The 21,787-nt window shown below is 41.8% G+C and overlaps 1 protein-coding gene across 4 annotated transcripts in view; it reads right to left on the bottom strand.

Annotated features, from left to right (window-relative positions):
* Window positions 1-21,787, bottom strand: part of LOC134345733 (netrin receptor UNC5C-like) — a 376,269-nt gene that overhangs the window by 73,140 nt on the left and 281,342 nt on the right. For 3 of the 4 annotated variants that reach the window (XM_063046880.1, XM_063046879.1, XM_063046878.1), the window contains exons 3-4: window positions 15,393-15,536; window positions 12,284-12,387 (exon numbers count right to left, since the gene is read on the bottom strand). In XM_063046880.1, the coding sequence (XP_062902950.1) occupies window positions 12,284-12,387; window positions 15,393-15,536 (248 nt within the window). Of the gene's footprint in view, window positions 1-12,283; window positions 12,388-15,392; window positions 15,537-15,628; window positions 15,805-21,787 lie in introns of those variants that run through there. The other variant, XM_063046881.1, reaches the window with a different exon arrangement.

Genomic DNA, 21,787 nt, shown 5'->3' on the forward strand with positions numbered 1-21,787 from the left:
CTTTAGTACTTACCAAGGGAAAGGATATGGAGGACAAGGAGATCAGTGCTGAGTATATAAATACATTGGGACATTTCAAGGTCAATGAGGAGGAAGCATTGAGTTTCCTCAGGAGTACTAAGGTGGATAACTCCCCAGGGCCTGATGGCATTTACCACAGGTTACTGAAGGAGACAAGAGATGAGATTGCTGGGCCCTTGACCAATACCTTCATGTCCTCTTGAGCCACAGGTGAGGTCCCGTGTCCTGGAGGACTGGTGAGTGGCTAACATTTACCCCTATTTAAGAAACAATCAAGCGAAAATCCTGGGAACTATAGACCAGTGAGTCTCATGTCAGTTGTAGGGAAATTGCTGGAGAAAATCCTTTGGGATAGGCTATACGAGCATTTGGAAACCCATGAACTAACTGGGGAAAGCCAGCATGGCTTTGTGCATGGCAGGTCGTGCTTTGCTAACTCGATTGAGTTTTTTGACAAGATGATGAGAGAGATTGATGGGGGAAGGGCAGTGGATGTTGTCTACATGGATTTTAGTAAGGTCTTTGACAAAGTCCCTCATGGGAGGCTAGTCCAGAAGATTAAAATGCATGGGGTCCACGGTGAATTGGCTGTTAGATTCAGAACTGTCTTGTGCATAGAAGACAGAGGGTAGTGGTTGAAAGAATTTATTCAAGCTGGTGATCTGCAGTTAGTGATGTTCTGCAGGGGTCTGCACTGGGACCTCTGCTGTTTGTGACGTATCTAAATGACCTGGATGAAAATGTAGATGGGTGGGCTAGTAAGTTTGCAGATGATACCAAGACTGGTGGACTAGTGGATAGTGTAGAAGACTGGCAAAGAATACAGCATGATATAGATCAGTTGCAGATATGGGCAGAGAAATGGCAGATGGAGCTTAACCCAATAAATGTGAGGTGCTGCGCCTTGCTAGGGCAAATCCAAGGAGACAGTACAAGGAGAGCAGAGATATCTTGGGATCTAATTCTTGGCTCCTTGAAAGTGGGTACTCAGGTCAATAAGGTGGTTAAGAACGCTTATGGAATGCTTGCATTTATTAGTTGAGGCATTGAGATCAAAAGTCAAGGGGCTATTTTGCAACTTTATAAAACTGCTTAGGCCACATCTGGAGTGTTGCACACAGTTTTGATTGTCCCACTATAGGAAGGATGTTGAGGTGTTGGAGAGGGCGCAGAAGAGGTTTACCAGGATGCCACCGGGTTTAGAGAGCATGTGCTATACGAGAGGCTGGATGAACTCGGGTTGTTTTCGCTGGAGGCTGAGGGGAGATCTGATAGAGGTTTACGAGATTATGAGAGGCATAGGTAGGGTGGACAGAGAGTATCTGTTTTCCCTGGCTGAAATGTCTAATACCAGAGGGCATGCATTGAAGGTGAGAAGGGGTAGATTCAAAGGGGGATGTGAGAAGTAAGATTTTTTACTCAGAGTTGTGGATGCCTGGAATGCGCTGCCTAGTATGGTGGTAGAGGCAAATATGTTGGAGGCTTTTAAGAGATATTTGGATAGGCACATGGATGTAAGGAAGATGGAGGGATATGGACGGTGTAGATAGGTGGGATTAGTGTTTAGGTGTTTTTGATTTGCTTTTTAGCTGGTCTGGCACAACATTGTGGGCTGAATGGCCTGTTCTTGTGCTATACTGGTCCACGTTCCATGTTCTGATGACTTGGTGCAGGCAAATGAGGTGAGTATAGATGGATGCAACCATCAGCAGGAACATGACGGGCTGAAGGGCCCATTGTGCTGACTCTATTTACATAAACCATAGCCTCACCCCGGTGGTGATGAGTCAGCATACAGGAACAAGATAGGACATCTGATTAAGTAGCAAACTCTTGCTCAATATAGGCAAAACAGATCTGACTGTTGAATTCAAGAGGAGGAAGAGAAAACATATGCCAGTCTACATGGGGGATTGGCAGTGGAGAGAATCGGCAGCTTGAATTCCTGAGTATGAACATATTGGAAGAGCTGTCCTGGGCCCCGCATACAGATGCAATTATAAGGAAAGTGCGTCAGCATTTTTACTTTTTTTCTGAAGGGCAGTGTTGTCAGTAAACACTCAAACAAACGTTTGAGTCAGACGTACCTTTGAAAGTAGCCTGCCTGGTTACAAGAATCACTACCTCATGAAGACAACAGCTATCATTAAAGACAAAATACTGGAGGACCTCAGCAGGTCAGGCAGCATCTACGTGAATGAGTAAATAGTTGGTGAGACCCTTCATCAGAACTGGAAAGGAAGGGGGAAGATGCCAGAATAAGTAGGTGGGGGCGGGGGGGAGGAGAAGGAATACAAGCTAGAAAGTGATAGTGGGTGGGGGAGGGAGGATGAAGTAACAAGCTGGGAGGTGGAAAAGGCAAACAGCTGGAGAAGAAGGAATCTGATAGGAGAGGGGAGTGGACCATGGGAGAAAGGGAAGGAGGAGGGACACAAGGTGAAGGTGATATGCAGCTAAGGAGAAGAGGTAAAAGAGGGCCACTCATTTCCCCTCACCTACCCACCTGGCTTCACCTATCACCTTCTAAATTTTACACATTCCCCTCCCCCCACCTTCTTATTCTGGCAACTTCCCCCTTCCTTTCCAGTCCTGATGGAGGGTTTCAGCCTAAAATGTCGACTGTTTATTTATTTCCATAGATGCTGCCTGACCTGCTGAGTTCCTCTACTTTTCTACAACCATTTAATTCTTGAATCAACCATGAAGATCCTAATCACTACAGTTTATCAACACTACGACCACTCTGTACTCTATTAGACTATATTTGTTCTAATGATATCCTTTCTTGTAAAAATTGTGTAAAATATGTTTCTTTTCTTGTGATTGCTGTTTAGGTGATGTCATGTGCCTGCAGTGCTGCTGTAATCTTTCTATTGCAAATATCTACTTGTGCATGTGACAATGATAATAAATTTAGAACTCAGGAGTCAGCGATGTGATGAGTGATCTTGTTTGAAGAGTAAATATTGTGTGGTCCTCTAGTGAGAATTCTTCTCTTCCAGGTACATCCATGGGATCCTTCACACCTCCCAAGGGGTTAATTCCATCTTCAAAAGATGGCACCTCCGGCCATGCGACATCTGATCCGGCTTGAGAGAACAAGTGGCCGTATTGTGCTCCTAATTTTCCTCACGCTCGTGACTGGCAGTGGGATTTGAGCCTGTTAACTTGAACCACATTTGATCACTGTGTTCTTGAAATTTGATTCATTGGTACTTGGAACATAGGACACAGCTCTTTGAGTCTTTCCTCTCCATTTAATTAAACTGTGGTTCACCTGTACCTTACACTTCCTATACCACATCCATCAACACTTTAACTCAGAAGATTACTGCTTTTGTGTTTTCAACTGATCCCTAATGTCAGTGCGTTTCTGAGAGACCTTCAGTCATTCAACATTCCCACGGCAGGGGAGTCTAGGACAAGAAGGCACGACTTCAGGATTGAAGGACCTTCTTTTAGAACTGAGATGCGGAGAAATTACTTTAGTCAGAGGGTGATAAATCTGTGGAATTTGTTGCCACGAGCTGCTGTGGAGGCCAAGTCATTGGGTGTATTTAAGGCAGAGATAGATAGGTTCTTGATTAGCCAGGGCATCAAAGGGTATGGGATGAAAGCAGGGGAGTGGGGATGACTGGAAGAATTGGATCAGCCCATGACTGAATAGTGGAGCAGACTTGATGGGCCGAATGGCCCACTTCTGCTCCTATATCTTATGGTCTTATTCTTTATAGAGTAATACAGCATGGTAACAGGCTTTTTGGCCCAACTCATCCATGCTGACCGAGATGCTCTTCTAAACCAATCTTATTCGCCTGCATTTGGACCATTTCCCTCCAATACTTTCCTACTCAGATATTTGTCCAAATATCTTTTAAATGTTTTTATTGTACCTACCTGAACCACTTCTTCTGTCAGCACACTCATATTGAAGGAGAGCTCTCCTAAAGTTAGTCCTCAATGCTGGGCTCTCAGTTTAAAGTTAACACAAGTCATCCGGCACCTAAATAGGTCCTTCAGCTCACAATGCCGATGCCAACCTTCAATTGTCCACACTTCCCTTATCCTATTTACCAGCACAATTCATGAACTTTTATGCCCTTGGTAATTCAAGAAGACATCTAGATGCTCCTTAAACCGAAGAGGCATTTTTCATATTCTAACCACTGTCTAGGTGAAAAAAAATTCTTCCTGTTATCAACTCTAGTCCTTTCCACTCTTATTTTTGGCTTATGCCCTGCAGTTTATACCTCTGTTACGAGTACATTTTTTACTGTCTACCCTGTTTATGCCCCTTTTAATTTTGCATATTTCAACCAGCCTCGTCCACTGAAAAACTACATTCCAGTCGAAATTCTGGTATAAATTCTCTACACCCTCTCTAGCGCAATCACATCCTTCCTAGAGGGTGCTGAAAAATCTGGACTTCCTCTTCAAATGGAGAATTTCTCTGTGTAACTACGAATGCAGCATGTAACCTACCCTAGCTTTTAAATCTAATCAATTTCCTCTTTAAGATCTCATTTGTCCTGTGTAGTTTGGACTTTGAATCATGGTTAGCTTGAATCCAGCCAATAAATATCACATTCAGGTGGTTCTATTGATTAAGCAGTGAGGTTTCTGCTATCACGCTGTGCTCCATAATGGAGATCTATTGCTATTCACCTGTTACCTTCACACTGATGCAGTCATCAAGAGAGTGCATCAGCATAATCATTTTCTTAGGCATCTGAGCAGATTCACACATATTCATGACGGTTCTCTTGAACTTCTACAGATGCACTACAGAAAGTATTCTGAAAGGTTGCATCTCCGTGTGATACCATCAATGCTCTGCTCTTGACTGACTGAACCTGCAAATCCCATAGTAGTCTCACATCCGGACCAGCAGATGTGGAGATATTGACTAAATGGTCCCTAGACACTGATTCACTATAATTATGACTAAACCAGTCTTCATCTCTGTACCACTCTACCACTCTCTCCCTATATCTCCGGACCCTATTGGTTGCAATGCTCTCATTCAAGTCGCAGTGTTCTAGTTCATGTTGCAGCTGTATGAAACTTTGGTCAGGATGCACTTGGAGTATTGTGTACATTTCTGGTCACCTCATTACAAGACAGATGCTGAGGCTTTGAAGAGGGTATAGAAGAGGCTTACCAGTATGCTGTCTGGGTTAGAGGGTATAAATTAATAAGGAGGGATTGGACAAACTTGGGTCATTTTCTCTGGAGTGTCAAGGACTGAGAGGAGACCTGATATAAAGTTTATGAGATTATGAGAGGCATTAATAGGGTAGACAGTCAGAAACTTTTTGCCATAGTAAAAAAAATACCCAATAATAGAGGACATGCATTTGAAATGAGATGGGGAAACATTAAAGCTGTACATAATACTCCAAGTGCGGCCATGTCAACATCTTATATAACCGCATATTAGTTTTTGTGTGTCGTTGTCACAGGTTTGTCTATGAGATCTTGCTCCAACACAATTTATTTATTTAAATTTATGGATACAGAGTGGCCCATCGAGCCGCACCACTTAGCCACCCACTGATTTAACTTTAGCCTAATCACCGGGCAATCTACAATGACCAGTTAACCTACTAACCGGTACACCTTTGGACTGTGGGAGGAAGTTGGGACACATGGAGGAAACCCACGCATGCACGGGAAAAACAAACACCAACAGCCTGAGCTGTAATCGTATCATGCTGACCGCTAAGCTACTGTGGCGCCTACATTTTCATCATTGCAATATCTGCTTTCCTAGAGCACTTCAGTGGTTATAAAGACTGAGAAGAGAGTGGAAAGCATTACTGAAATATGAGGGCTGGCTTTCTTTTATAATACCTTAGCAGAAGCATATTTGAAACTGCTTGTGAGAATGTAGCCAACATAATCAAGGACCCCTCCCACCCCAGTCATTCTCTCTTCTCCCCCTTCCCATGTGGCATAAGATACAAAAACGTAAATATTACCACCATGGTCAAGGACAGCTTCTCTCCTGCTGTTTTAAAACTCTTGAACCGACCTCTTGTACGATAAAGATGAGCTCCTGATCTCTCAGTATAGCATATTATGGTCCTTGCACTTTATTTGTCGACCTGCACTGTACTTTGTAATTGTAGCACTTAATTCTGTATTCTGTTATTGTTTTTCCTTTTGTAGCACCTCAACATATGGAATGATGTCTGGATGGTCAAAGCTTTTCATTGTATCTCAGTTCATGTGGTAATAATAAACCAATTATCAATTAGCAAATGGTGCATAATTGGCTATGAGAAAGTCTCACTCCCTGTAACTCTTGTCTTGGCTTTCTGGGCATGGCATCCAATTCTGAATGCCTCGCATGCCTGCTTGCAAATCTCCTTGAAAGCAATTGCCAAACCAAGTTATCGATTGTCAGAGTTGCCTCCTAATAATTTGATTTAGTGCATGAATTAATGCACTGTATAGGGTAATGGCAGTCTACACCTCAGTGCAAATCAGACAATTATCTTCAAAGGTTAAGATTAAACATTTCCAGCTGCACTCTGATTGGAATCAGTGGAGGCTACAGTAAAGAAGTGTTTCCAGTTTGAATATGAAGAAAAATTGGCATTATGAGTTGTTAATAATTCAACCCATGAGGCACTGTGCATCACTTAAATCTGAACACCTGGGTGTTGAACAAACAACTGTTATTTATTCAATGAAGAAAGGATAATGGCCTTTAATATTTTAGTGATATGCAGATCTGCATAGGAAAAGGCACAACATGTCTGAGGTTAAGGCTCAGATAGTGTTTAATAATTAAAGAAGGCTGGGCTTTCATATGTAAAAACAGAAATCCATGCCTATACCAAAACAACACAATCAATCTTGCTCCTCAGTTCTAAAAATACTCCCTCGTAATACTTATTGCAGCTCAGAAAGCCTGTCAGTTTCATTAGCAGCATTTGTGGTCTGCACTTTGCATTGATCCACAGAGTCGCAGTCTGCGGCAGCAAGATATTGAAAATTATGTGAAAGTTATCGACAGGTAGGTGTCTGTTCTAAATTTACAAGCTCATGGCTGACTCCTTTACCTCAGGGAATAAAAAAGCTGACTGGTCACAGTCTTTTCTCTAGTGTAGGGAATCCAAAACTAGAGGGCATAGGGTTAAAATATATTTTTGCATAGTAGGGGAATTAAGGGCTATGTGGAAAAGGCAAGTAGGTGGAGATGAGTCCATGGCCAGATCAGCCATGATCATATTGAATGGCGGAGCAGGCTCGACAGGCCAGATGGCCTCCTCCTGCTCCCATTTATATGTTCTTAAAATTTTGAATTAACCTATTAATGCTATTAAATTGGAAAGGATGCAGAAAAGATTTACAAAGTTGAGAAAATCTACAGATGCTGGAAATCCAAGCAACAGCCTAGCCTGCTAGTTCCTCCAGCATTTTGTGTGTGTTGTGAAGATTTACAAAGTTGTTCCCAGGACTGGAAGGCCTGAATTGTAAGGAGAGGCTGGATGGACTGGGACATTTTTTCTGAACCGACCTCTTGTACGACCTCTTTATCATACAAGAGGTTGGTTCAAGAGTTTTACAACAGCAGGAGAGAAGCTGTCCTTGACCGTGGTGGTACTGTTCACATTCTTGTATCTTCTGGAGTGTAGGAAGCTGAGAGGTGACCTCACAGAGGTTCATAATATCACCAGGGTCATAGATAAGCTGACTGGTCATGATCTTTTCCCTGGTGCAGGGGGTCCAAAACTAGAGGGCATAGGTTTAAAGTGAGAGAGGAAAGATTTATAGAACAATACAGCATAGATGCAGACCATTCAACTCAACAAATCCATGCCAACAATGGTGCCCAACCATCTAATCCTAAATTCCTGTGTTCAGCCCATATCCTTCTAAGACTTGCCCCTGCATGTACTTATCCCTAAACTTAGATAATACTATTATACAATCTGTGTGCTCTGCCATGGATTGTGGTGGAGGCCAAGTCCGTGGGTATATTCAAAGTGGAAGTTGATAGATTCCTGATTGGTTGGGACATCAAGGGATATGGTGAGAGGGCTGGTGTATCGGGTTGAATGGGGTCCGAGATCAGCCATGATGAAATGATGGAGCAGACTCGATAGGCTGAATGGCCTTATTCTCCTTCTATAACTCAAGGTCTTATGGTCTTATACCTGCCTTAACCAATTACTGAGGCAGTTCCTTCCATATACTCAGCACTCTTTTAAATCTTTCCTCTCTCACTCTAAATCGTGCCCCCCCCCGCCGCCCCCCAGTCCTAGACTTCCTTATCCTGGGGAAAAGACTGCTGCTATCCACCTTTTCCATGTCCATCATGTTTTTATAAACCTCTTTTCTAAAGAACTAGCCTGGAAAACATTTCCCTACAACAAAGCCCTCCAGTCTTGGAAAAATCCTTTAAAATCTTTTCAGCACCCTTTCCAGTTTAACCAATCTGCCTCTCTGGTTTGATTTCTCAAAATGCATCACCTCACACTTATCTGTATTGTAGTCCATCTATCACTCCTGAACTTAATCAATTAATTGGTCAAGATACTCTCACTTCCCTGATCAAGATACTCCTGTAATCTATGATCCCACTTTAACTATCAAAAACACCTCCTAGTTTCGTGTCATCCACAAATTTACTGATGAAGAGTAACACATACAGAATGCTGGAGGAACTCAGCAGGTCAGGCAGCATTGATGAAGAGGAATAAATAGCTGATGTTTCGGACTGGGAAGACTCATCAAGACTGGAAAGGAAGGGGAAAGAAGCCCGAATAACAAGGTGGGGGGAGAGGAAGTACAAGCTAGAAAGTGATAGGTGAAGCCAGGTGGGTGGAGGAGGGGGTGAATTAAAAAGCTGGGAGGTGATTGATGGAAAAAGTAAAGGGCTGGAGAAGAAGAAATCTGATAGGAGAGGAGATTAGAATCATGGGAAAAGGGAAGGAGTAGGAGTAACAGTGGGAGGTGATAGGCAGGAGATGAGAAGAGAAGAGTTAAGAAGGAAGCAAGAGTAGGGAATGGAAGAGTGGGGAATGGAAGAAGAGGGAGGAAGTGAATGGACAGGTGTGGCCCCTCTTCCACCTGCAGGGGGAAGTGCCAAGAGGGGTGAACTGACAAGGGAATCGCGGCGACAGCGATCCCAGCAGAAATCAGAGAGTGGGGTAGAGGTGAAAGTGTGCTTGGTGATAGAATCCTGTTGTAGATGGTGTAAATTACAGAGAGTGATTTGCCGGATGCAGAGGCTCATGGGGTGGTAGGTAAGGATAAGAAGAACTCTATCCCTGTTAGGATGGCAGGAAGATGGGATGAGGGCAGATGCCCAGGGTGAGGGTAGCATCAGTGGTGTAGAAAGAGAAACCGATTTTTTGAAGAAGGAAAACGTCTCTGATATCCTGGAAAGGAAAGCCTAATCTTGGGAACAGGAATGTTGGAGACAAAGGAACTGAGAAAAAGGAATAGCGGTTTTACAGGTGACAGGGTGGGAAGAAGTTGACAGATGTGACAGTCAATTACTTTATAAAAGGTATCAGTAGACAATTTGTCCCTAGAGATGGAGACAGAGATTGAGAGAGGAGAGAGAGGTGTTGGAAATAGATCAAGTAAATATAAGGGTAGAATCAAAATTGGAGCCAAAGTTAACGAAATTGTCAAGCTCAGCATGGGTGCAGTAAACAGCACCATGCAGCTGTCAATATGGTGCAGAAAAAATTGGGAAGCATTATCGGAGAAAACTTGGACCATGGACTGTTCCACATAGCCAACGAAAAGGTGCGCATAGCTGGGGCCATGGCCACACCTTGCATTTGGAGAAAGTGGGAGATGCTAAAAGTGAAATTGTTGATCGTGAGTACCAGTTCTTCCAGATGGTAGAGATGGTGTTGGTAGAGAACTGATAGTGTCTGTTGAGAAGGAAGCAGGGCGCTATAATGCTTTCTTGTTTTGGGGATAGAAGTGTATGAAGACTGAACATCCATGGTGAAAACTAGGTGATTGGAGCCAGGGAATTGAAAGCTGTTGAAGAGATCAAGAGCATGTGAAGTGTTGTGGATGTAGATGGGAAAGGAATGAAACAAGGGGGATAAAATGGAGTCGAGGTATGCAGGGACGAGTTATAACTTGTGTTTATAACTTACTGATCAAACCTTATATGTTCACATTCAAATCAATTATCTGAAAAACAGGAAGATGAATATATTTGGGACCAAGTGTGGGCAAATGTGGATGACCTCAGTTAGATAACTTGATTGGCATGGGTGAGCTGAACAAAGCACCTGTTTTCCCTGTTCCATAACTCAATGACCCAATAAACCATCATCAATTAATATTTCCAAACTCTTTGTAGAACTGCTCCTGAGTCCCTGGCTGTTGACCCTATCATCTGGTTCCAGATTTTTCAAACAATTTCCCTCTAACTACCCTCAATATCTTGGAAATCTCAATCAAATCACTCCTTTAATCTTCTAGATCTCAAGGAATGCAACTCGTGTGGAATCTCATGTTGTAATTTAACGCTTGGAGTTTAGGTATTATTCTGGTAAATCTACACTGCACTCCTCCAAGGGATTTTTAATACTCTTGTTTATTGCTCTACCAGTTGCTAACCTAGGATTATCCAAGTTCCCAAAATCATGATTTCCACTCTGTAGAAGGACAAGGGAAGCAGGTGGGTGTAGGGTGTGTCACTGCCATGTTCCTCTTCATAACTTGGAAATATATCACTGTTCCTTCATCACGTCTGGATCTAAATCCTGGAATTTCGTGTCTGACATTGCTAGGGGATAATGTTCACTTCCCAAACTACAGCTACAGCACTAGCTCAAAGAACAGCTGCTTCCCTTCAACATTTGGTTCTTGAACCAAACTGGACAAGCCTAATCACAACCTTAGTATAGCACTATAATGGACTTACTTTGTTCTAATTGTGTTCTATCTTGTATAATTTTATATACTTTATGTTTATCTTTTGAATGATCTGTCTCTGATGCTGTGTGTCTGTGATGCTGCTGCAACTAAGTTTTTCACTGCACCTGTTCATACATGTACTTGTGCATATGACAGTAAACTTGACTGATTTTAACTTGATGTTTCAAGAAAGAGGCTGCCTAACAGCTTCTGGAGGGTAACAGATAGTGATCATTAATATAAGCTTTGACAGGGACATTCACACCTGAGAGTTAATTAAAAACACAGTGGATTAGCAATTCTTCCTCTGTTCTGCTTGATGAAGGCATGGAATATAAATACATGCACAATAAACCCCACTTCTGAAATCTGGATCTCTTGAAGTCAAGTGCATTTTTCATTTAACGCATGCAGCTGAGGGTAATTTCCTATGAGTTTGAAGGCAGCAGTTTGACTTGTTGATTCTGTAATTATTGCAATGTTTTCTCAGACTCAATTTTCAGACATGTCACTCTCAAATGCATTCTAGCGGAGAATTACTGAATGAGTATTTTCAAAACTTTTGTTGAATATGGGATCACCTCTCTGTTCTTCAATAACTTCTTTGGGAAGTCCAGTGCTCAGAATTCCAATACGTTGTTCCAGATTCTACAGTCTCTTGTGCCTCCATGATGTCACCGCATTGCGTCAGACAGAGGAAACCAGAGCACCTGGTGGAACCCCATGTGGTAACAGGGAGAACACACAAACCACATGGGTAGTGCTAAAGTTCAGGGTTAAACTTGGGTTGCTGGAGACACGAGGCAGTGGGTCTACCAGCTCTGACACTGTTGCGTCCAGTATAGAAAATACATTTGCCTTTGGTTTCTGCATCTCAGCAGCAATGTGGAGGGGGTCACACAATGCTAATGGTGTGAAAATGTAGTGGTCCTGGGGTTTTGTTGGAATGTGGTTAGGGGATCTTGGAGATAGCATACCATTAGGTTGGCAAGCTCACTTTTCCTAAAGAGCCTGCAGGATCTTGGCATGGTCAAAACCTTCCCAACATATATGGCCCTTAAGTTTTCAGTAGGATAACCTGTGCCTCAAAGGAGCCCCACAGAGAACAGCCAGAACATATTCCCAGCTGGATTTCTTAATTGACTGAACAGAATTCTTCAACTGAATTTGAATCCATTAATCTTTCCCAATCAACCTCTATTGCCAGAAGCACGGAGTAACTAATGTATTACAACTCATTAATCATATCATGTTGTATTTGTTTAATGTTATGGCTTCCCATTAACCTTGGAGCAGATCCAGTTCAGGGTGGTTGATGAACCAATTATAGATGGAGGAAGTTGTGACAGGCACTCACCTCAGCCAATGGGATACCTTCAGGGGGACGGCACTGAAGAAGCACCTCTTGCTCCATTGATACCTCTTTGCCTAATGGTTCCTGTTCAAAGGTCTTCCGCAGATCTGGACAACAGATTAGACAGGTCTTTAATCTCTGGCCTGCTGAAATAATTGAAAACATGGAAAAGCTGCACTGATATGACTTGGATATAGAAAAAGGCAGAATGTGCAGAATGTTGGGTCTATCTTGCCTTTATGGGCTGAGATGGCAGTGAAGAAGATTATCAAAGTCGAATGGTAAAGGTTATCTTAAAACTGCAGTGAAAAAACGGCGAAGGAGCTTATCAAAAATTGTAGGGGGATGTTGATCAGCTAAATTGAACACTTCAGCTAAAAGTGAGCTGTTGCATTTCTGGAAGTTAAATCAACGTAGGACAATCGCAGTGAATGGTAGTGTTGTAGAACTGAGGCATTTTGGAGTTCAGGTATATGGTTCCCTGATAGTGGAATCATGGCTATTCAGGGTAGTGAAGAAGGTTTTTGGCACGCTGGCCTTTGTCAATCAGGATACTGAATATAGAATTTGAGAGGTTAGTATACAGTTGTGCAAATCAATGGTGATGCTGCACTTTGAGTATTTTGTTATAAGAGGGATATTATTAATCTAGAAAGAGGGCAGAAAAGATTTACGAGATTGTTACCAAGACTCCAGGGACTGAGTTATAGGGAGGGGCTGCATAGGCCAGTATTTAATTCCTTTTGAGCATATGAGACTGAGAGGTGATCAAATAGAGATATTAAAATCATGGGGGGCATAGCATAGACAGGGTGAGCGCACACAGTCTTATTCTCAGGGTTAGAGAATCAAGAACTAAAGGGTTTATTGTGAGTGGAAAAAGATTTAATAAGAACTTGAGGGGAACTTATTTTTTACACAAAGGTAGGTATGTATGTGGAATGAGCTGCCAGAAGTGGTTGAGGCTGGTACAATACCATTTTTAAAAAGGCAGTTGGAAAGTTACATGGTCAAGAAAGGTTTAGAAAATTATGAGCTGGATAAACTCAAATAGGACTAGCTTGGATTATCTGGGCTGAAGGGTTCTGTGACTCTATGGCACGTACATGAGTTCAAAGAATGCACTGTTCCAGAGACTGCAAAATAAATTTCTTGGCTTCTGCACCTCTGCAGAACAGTGCTGTGTTTCAGATGAGATTGGAACTAACACCATCTGCTGTCATCGGTGGAAGTAAAGATCTCTCGACAATTAGCCCAGGGGCAATTAGGACATGGAGCTGTGAACTAATTTAGCACAGAAACAGGCCCTTCAGCCCACAATGTCCATGCTGCCTGTTAAACATATTTACGCTAATCCCTTAAAATACATGAAGTTCATAGCTTTCTATGATTTGGGGATTCAAGTACTTGTTAAATACAAGAGCTTCTTAAATGTGATGTGAGTATCTGTTTCCACCACCTATTAGGGATGGACAAAAAATGGCATCATTGCCAACATTGCCCCCATCTTATGAATAAATAAATAGCAAACTTGTTTTCATACAGGGGTAGGAATATTGGGAGTTACGCCTTTTCTAACCATTACTTAATGACTTTGGGTTTGACAGAGAAAATGGAATTTCTAAAAGCTGAGGAGAGACTGAGTTTATTTTAAATAAAATGGACATATAAAATATCAAATAAGCCAAGTAACGGTGAGGCAGCTTTACTGGCTACAGCCCATTACTTTGGAAGTGTGGTTTGAATCTTACCAGGGTTGTCTGTTGAAGAACCTAACCCAAAATGGGGGAAACATGGCTTTGGAATGTCACAAAACAACAGGCTATTCCTGGGTTACAAACAGGTTCCATTTTAACAAATATTTATAAGTTGATTCTGTCCAGACAAAGTGAAGTTTATTGTTCTATGCACAATTACTTGTACGCATTGGTGTGATGAAAAACATACTTGTAGCAACATCACCAACATACCATAAGAAAAACAAATTTCACAAGAGAAACATAGATTAGACAAAATTATAGAGGAAAGAGGAAAGAAAAGTCCATGTAGTGCAAAGTAGTCATGGCGTTCCTATACAGAGGCGTTGATTAGGGTCTATAGAGTCATACAGCACAGAAACTAGTCCACACTGACCATCAGGCACCCACTTACACAAATCCTACACTAATCTGATTTTATTTTCCCAAATTCCTATTACCTGCCCCCAGATTCTACCACTCACCTACATACAAGGGGCAACTTACTGTGGCCATTTACAGTAATCTGCTATCCTGCACGGTCTTTAGGATGTGGGAGGTTACCAAAGCATTTGGAGGAAACCCATGCAGTTACAGGAGAATGTGGAAACTCCACACAGACAGCACCAGAGGTCAAGATTGAACACGAGTTTCTCTGCGACAACAGCTCTATAGTTTGCACTACTGGGCTGCTTCGCGTATGTGTATGCATTAGAAGGAATCTGATAAACCATAGACTTCCAATGGACTCAGGCTTATTGTAAACGAATACCCATTAAATTACTAGCTTTTAACATAATTTAATGATATGGATACCAACTCTTCACAACTGGAATAAAGACCATTGCTGGAGAAGAATTAAAAGTATTAAAATATTTAGTGTCCTTTATGAATGATTTTCAACATCTCTGCTTACTGGCCCACTCGAGTTTAGAAGAATGAGAAGTGAACATATCAAAACACATAAAATATTTCCAAGTGTTTCAGGGTTGATGTAGTTGATAATCCCACTGGCTGGGGTGTCTAGAGACAAAATAAAGGGCCGGCTGGTCAGGGGGGAAATGAGGACAAATGTTTTCACTTGAAGGGTAATCAATATTTGAAATTCATGATCCTGAAGATTATTATTGCACATTTATGGAAAGCATAAAGGACAGAGGTTGGTAGAACATGAAGGAAATTGAGAGAAATGAGTGCAGGAGAGTGGTAGAGACCAGCTATGTTTTTAATTCTCTTCTGCTTCAATTTGTTGGGGAGCATGAGACAGCATTAGTGCTTGTGACACCTAGCCGGTTAGTTGGAGAGAGAAGGTCATTCCTGGGCCTTTCTTCCTAAAGAGCAGAAACTAGTTTACAATTCTTTGCAGCAACACTTACATGCAATCCGGACATAGGACTTGTGACTCTTGGTGGTTCCAGAAGAACTCCATGCAACACACTGGCACCAGTAATCCTCCGGTCCAAAGAGTTCCTCCACCTGCTGCCGAGAGATCTCGATGCTTACTTCTTTCACAATAAGCCCTGTTGGTCACAAGAAAGCATTGAAATTGTTAACCTCACTTCATATCTGGAACAGAGTGATAGCCTGTTGGGACTGTCAGAATGAAGTAGACCTTGGAAACACTTCAATAGTCATTTAGTAATCTTTGAATTTAGACTGAAATGGCTCCTCGATACAGAACTGGAGGAGGTTTGCAGATTTAATTGTAATTCTCAAGTGGGAACTAACTGGGTAAATATCTAAAAATTCTGAGGATACATGATGGGGAGAGGTAGGCAGAGAAGATATTTCTTTTTCTTTATATTTATTTATTTTATTTAGTGGTACAGCACAGTACAGGTCCTTCTGGCCCAATGAGCCTGTGGTGCCTAATTAGACCCAGGTGACCAATTAATTTACTAACTGTACGTCCTTGGAATGTAGGAGGAAACTCTTTCGGTCACGGGGAGATTGATAAACTCTGCTCAGACAACGGTGGAATTGAACCTGGATCACTGACACTGTAATAGCATCATGCTAGCTGCTGCATTTCCATGCTGTCTCAAGGACAATCGATGGGCATAATTCACGGACATTTTCTAGTTTGGGGACAAAGTAGATAAAATGCTTTACATTTGAAACATTATGACTGTTGTACACATCAATTTATTTTGGATATTTGAGATTTAACCTTGACTATATTTGTAATATAACACATAATATAGCCTGTTCTTGTGGAGGATTACAGAATTGGAGGTCACTGTAAAAGTGATAACTCAGTTGACAGAGATGAGTTAAAATATTTTAATATTGACAGTCACAAATCTTTGGAGCTCTCTTCCTTAAATGGCAAAGGAAGCAGATACTTTGAATATTCTTAGGCCAGGAGTAGAGAGATTCTTTTCAAGCATAGAGGTCAGAGCTTACAGACTGTAGGTGCGAATATGGAGATGAGTCACAGAGGAATGGATGCATGGATTCAGGCCTTCAGCCCAACCAATCCATGCCGACCATGTTGCCCAATTTCCTGCTTTTGGCCCATATTCCTCCAGGCCTTTCCTCTCCACATACCTATTCAAGTGTATTTTAAATGATATTATTTTACCTACCACAATTACAATACTTCCACTAGCAGCTCATTCCATATATTCATCATGCCCTGTGTGAAAATGTTGCCTATCAGCTCCTTTTAAAATTTTCCCCTCTCGTCCTAACTCTACACCTCTTAGGTTTGGATTCCACTACACCGGGGTAAAAGACTGTAAACATCCACCTTATCCATGCCTCTCTTAATTTTAAGCTCTTATAAAAGTTAACCCCTCATACTCCTATGTTCCAAGGAATAAAGACCAAGGCTGGCTCCCTATAACTCAGACCCCATAATCTTGGCAGCATCCATGCAAATCTTCCCTACACTCTTTTCACTCTAACCACATTGTTCCTAAAACAGGGTGACCAAAACTATACACAGTACAAGTATGGCCTCACCAGCAACTTATAAATCTGTAACCTAAGGTCCCAACTCCGATACTCAGTACCCTGATTGTTGAAGGCCAATGTGCTAAACCACCTTTTTCAGCAGCCTGTCTACCTGTGACAGTGTTTTCAGACATCTATGCACTTGTACACCTAGGTCTCTCTATTCCATTACTCTCCCTGATGCCTATATTATGAATTACAAGTTCAGGTTATAAATCGTACTCTGACTTGGCTTTCAAAAACGCATCACTTCACACTTAACTCTATTGAAATCCATCTGCCACTCCTCAGACCTGTTCCCTAACTGATGAAGATCACCTTTGTTATGTTTTGTAGCTTCAAAACATTAAATTAATTGAAGGAAACTTATAGGAGTCCAAAAATACAAGTGTAGTTTGAATTTACTTTAGGCAAGAAGTGCACGTATCACATGGTAGTGTGATGTCATATGCAATTAACATATTTTTACATATAACCCATGATCAATTATTTAAACAAACAAGATTGCTTAATGAAATCAATAAATACACAGGATTATCCAAATATAACTGAAATATTATATATACAACCAGCCTGTAATTTTCTTCACTATCAACAACACCTCTTAATTTTGTGTTATCTACATGAAGTTACAATCAGATGGCTGTGATCTATTAAGTGGCTTGATGGACAGAATGGTCTACCCGTTCCTTAATTCATACATCCATTGATGTGTATGTCATAGAGTAATAACACAGAAAAAGACCCTTCAGCCCATTTAGTCTGTGCTGAACAATTTAAACTGCCTACTCCCATCAACCTGCACCTGGATTCCTCCATACCCCTACCATCCATGTACCTATCCAAACTTCTATTAACTGTTAAAATTGAGCTTGCATGCATCACTTGCGTTGGCAGCTCATACCACATTCTCACCACACTCTCACCACCCTGTGAATGAAGATGTTTCTCCTCATGTTCCCCTTAAACTTTTCACCTTTCAGACTTAACGCATGGCCTCAAGTTGGAAAAGGCCTGCTTGCATTTACCCTGTCTATACTCCTTATAATTTTGTACAGCTCTGTTAAACCTCCCCTCAATCTTCCATATGTAAGATAAAGTGTTTGCAGAGCATTGGAAGCTTGAGAAAGGAGGGGGAATGATCTCAGCCAGAGATGGAACAATTGAAAATGTGATGGCATTTTGAACACTCTGTAGAGCTACTACATCACAGGGCCACAAAAGCCAGGTTCAATTCTGATCTCAGGTGCTGTCTGTGTGCAGTTTCCCTGTGGCCATGTGGGTTTTTCCTGGGTGCACTCTGGTTTCCTAGAACATCCCAAAAACGTGAATGTTAGTAGGTCAGATTAGGAGAATTGGTAAAGAAGTGGCAGATGGAATACAGTGTCGGGAGGGTATGGTCATGCACTTTGATAGAAGGAAAAAAAGGCATAGATCATTTTTTAAGTGAAGAGAAAATTCAAAACTCCAAGGTGCGAAGGGACTTGAGAGACCTCATGCAGGATTCCTTAAACATTAATTTGCAGACTGAGTTGGTGGTGAGGAGGGCAAATGCAATGTTAGCATTTATTTTGAGAGGAGGCAGAATGAAAAAAACGGGACGTTGTGCTGAGGCTTTATAAGGCATGATGTGGTGTGTGGCCAAGTGGTTAGGGCGTTGGACTAGCGATCTGAAGGTCATGGGTTCGAGCCTCGGCCAAGGCAGCGTGTGTGTCCTTGAGCAAGGCACTTAACCACACAATGCTCCAGCCTACCCAGCTGAGAACGGGTACCAGCAAAAATGCTGGGGGTTAACCTTGTGATAGACTGGTGTGTCTCATACTCTCAGTCGCTTCACACCACAGAAACCGGCATAAGCACCAGCCTGATGGGCCACAAGGCTCGTGAAAGACTTTAATATTTAATCTTTATAAGACACTGCTGAGGCCCTCATTTGGAGTATTCTAAACCGTTTTGGGCCCCTTATTTAAGAAGGGATGTCCTAATATTGGAGAGGGTTCAGAGGAGGATCAGCAGAATGATTCCAGGTATGAAAGGCTTTTCGTATGATGAGTGATTGATGGCTCTGGGCCTTTACTCTCCAGAATTTAGAAGAATGAGGGGAGGGGGTCTCATTGAAAGTTATCAAAAGACATAGAGTGGATGTAGAGTGGATGTGGAGAGGATGTTTCCTATGGTGGGGGAGTCTCACACCAGATGGCACAGCCTCAGAATAGAGGTACGTACATTTAGAATGGAGATGAGGAGAAATTACTTTAGCCAGAGTCACAGGCATCTGTGGAGGCCAGAACATTGGGTGTATTGAAGGCAGTGGTAGATAGGTTCTTGATTAGTCAGGGCATGAAAAGTTACAAAGAGAAGGCAGAAGAATGGAGTTGAGGGGGAAATGGATCAGACACGACGAGATAGCAGAGCAGACTTGATGGGCCAAATAGCCTAATTCTGCTCATGTTCTTGATAGAAGGAAGATCCATCACCTTGGTCATAGCCTGAGTAAAATTGAAATTGCTGGGAACACTCAACAGGTAAGGCAGCATCTGTGGGGGGAGAAGTAGTTACAATATTCTTAGTCAATGATTTAATTCCAATCATCAAGAAACTTTCACTCTCTTTCTCCCTCCATAGATGCTGCTTGACTGTTGGAGTATTTTCAGCAGTCTGAGATACCCACATGCTTCAAACAAGCTTGAATTTTACCTGTACCCAAGGAAAATATGGTAAATTACCTCAATGTCTATCATCCTGGAGCACTTATATCCATGGAGATTAAGTGTTTTGAGAGGTTGGTGATAAAATATATCGACTGCTGCCTGAGAAGAGATTTGGATCCTCTCCAGTACTTCTACTGTCAAAAATGGTTCACAGCAGATACCATTTCACTCAACCCTGGACCATTTGGACAGCAAAGATGCATACATCAGGATGCTCTTTATTCACTACAACTTGGCATTCAATACTATAATCCCCTCAAAGCTAATCAATAAGCTTCAAGACCTTGGCCTTAACACCTCCTTGTGCAATTGGATCTTTGATTTCCTCATTTGCAGATCTTAGTCTGTTGGGATTGGCAACAACATCTCCTCCACGATCTCATCAACACAGATGCACCACAAGGCTGTGTGCTTATCCCTCTGCTCTACTTGCTTTACACTTATGATTGGGTGGATATACGCACAGCTCCAATGACATATTTATGTTTGCTGATGACACCACAGTCAATGGCCAAATCATAGGTGGTGATGAATCAGCATACAGGACGGAGATTGAAAATCTGGCTGAGCGGTACCACAACAACCACCTCTACTCAATTTTAGCAAGTCCAAGGAGCTGATTATTGACTTCAGGGGGAGGAAATTGAAGGTCCATGAGTCAATCCTCATCTGGGAATCAGAGGTGGAGGGGGTCAACAAATTTAATTTTTTGGTGTTATCATGCCTTGGGGCCAGCACCCAAATGGAATTTAAGAAAGAACAACATCACCTCCACCGAACAGTTCCCACAACCTATGGACTCTCTTTCAAAGCCTTTTCATCTCATGTTCTTGATATTTATAACTTATTTAGGGTTATATATGGTGAAATATCTGTATTTTGATTATCAATTTACTTAGAATTTCAGAACTTTGAAATACATATTGCTTGGGCTTTGCACTCAGGTACCCCAAATACCAAGCTTCCTTTAGTGTCTTCTTGCCAGGTCACACTTACAGCAACTTATAACATTGATAGTTTGAAACCTCTACAATGCAATGTTCAACGTTGTAAAGAGGTATGTGTACCTTTGTCAATTATGGGTGTATAAATAAACTCCTTTAGATGCTGCAAATCAAAAAGGCTGAGCTGGCAGTTAGTCAGGAGGCAAAGCTGTCCAGGACGTTGTTTAAGAAAATATGAACAGAGTTTCGAAAGTAAGTTGATCTAATCTTCTTAGTGCACTTGAACTGAATATCGCAGTTGCTCAGACATTTAGCCAATGTGGCAATGGTGCTGAGCTCAAGGAGCTCAATGTAGAGAGGCCTACATTGAACAGAAAATCACAAATATAGCATTTCACCTCAAAAACAGATTATGTACTTAAGAAGCAGGAGGACTGTAAGCAACTTGTCAGATTACAGGCTAACTATTCAAGGTAAAAAGTATTTTGTGTTTGACAGTGTTGAGACCAAGATTAGCAAGGGATTACAGCATTATGCAAGCATGTAGCAGCTAACGTGACTTATATCGACTCTTGGGGCGATGTTAGGAAACTTAAACTCAGGCAAGTAGAAGAGGATTACACAGCAAAGCTTGTTGTTCAAATGTTGCCAAATGTAATTCAGGGATTTCACTGCTTCCTTTGAACATCAAGAAAACCCTTTTTTGAGTTTGCCATCCTCTTTAAATGCTAACACTGGTTTCATTCAGACAGCCTTGTCAGTTTGGCTGGGTGGTTCCTATCACTGAGCTGCCCTGTTCCTGCCCTGAGTATTGAAAAGGACCTATCACTCACCCCTGCAGAATCCCTGCAGTTTTACAAAGTCAACAGTGACCAACAGAATAATCAGCAATCAGAAACAATCTTCAGCTCCGGAGTCACAAGACTCTTTGGGCAATATAAATGAGATGAAGATGTGTTTATAAATATTGTATGAATCTCCATTAAATTCAGTAGGGAACTGAGGAGCAGCTTCCTTCACTTAAGAGTTTGAGTGGAATGTGAGCCAGTTTTCAATGGTTCCCAGGTTTCTGTTCCTGTCAACTGTTCTTAACTCAAACAGATCGTAAGAAGTATCTGAAAGGTCTACTCCATAAGTTGAGGCTCCGCTTCAACTCCA

The sequence above is a fragment of the Mobula hypostoma genome, chromosome 4 (assembly GCF_963921235.1).
Source record: "Mobula hypostoma chromosome 4, sMobHyp1.1, whole genome shotgun sequence".
NCBI classification, from domain to species: domain Eukaryota; kingdom Metazoa; phylum Chordata; class Chondrichthyes; order Myliobatiformes; family Myliobatidae; genus Mobula; species Mobula hypostoma.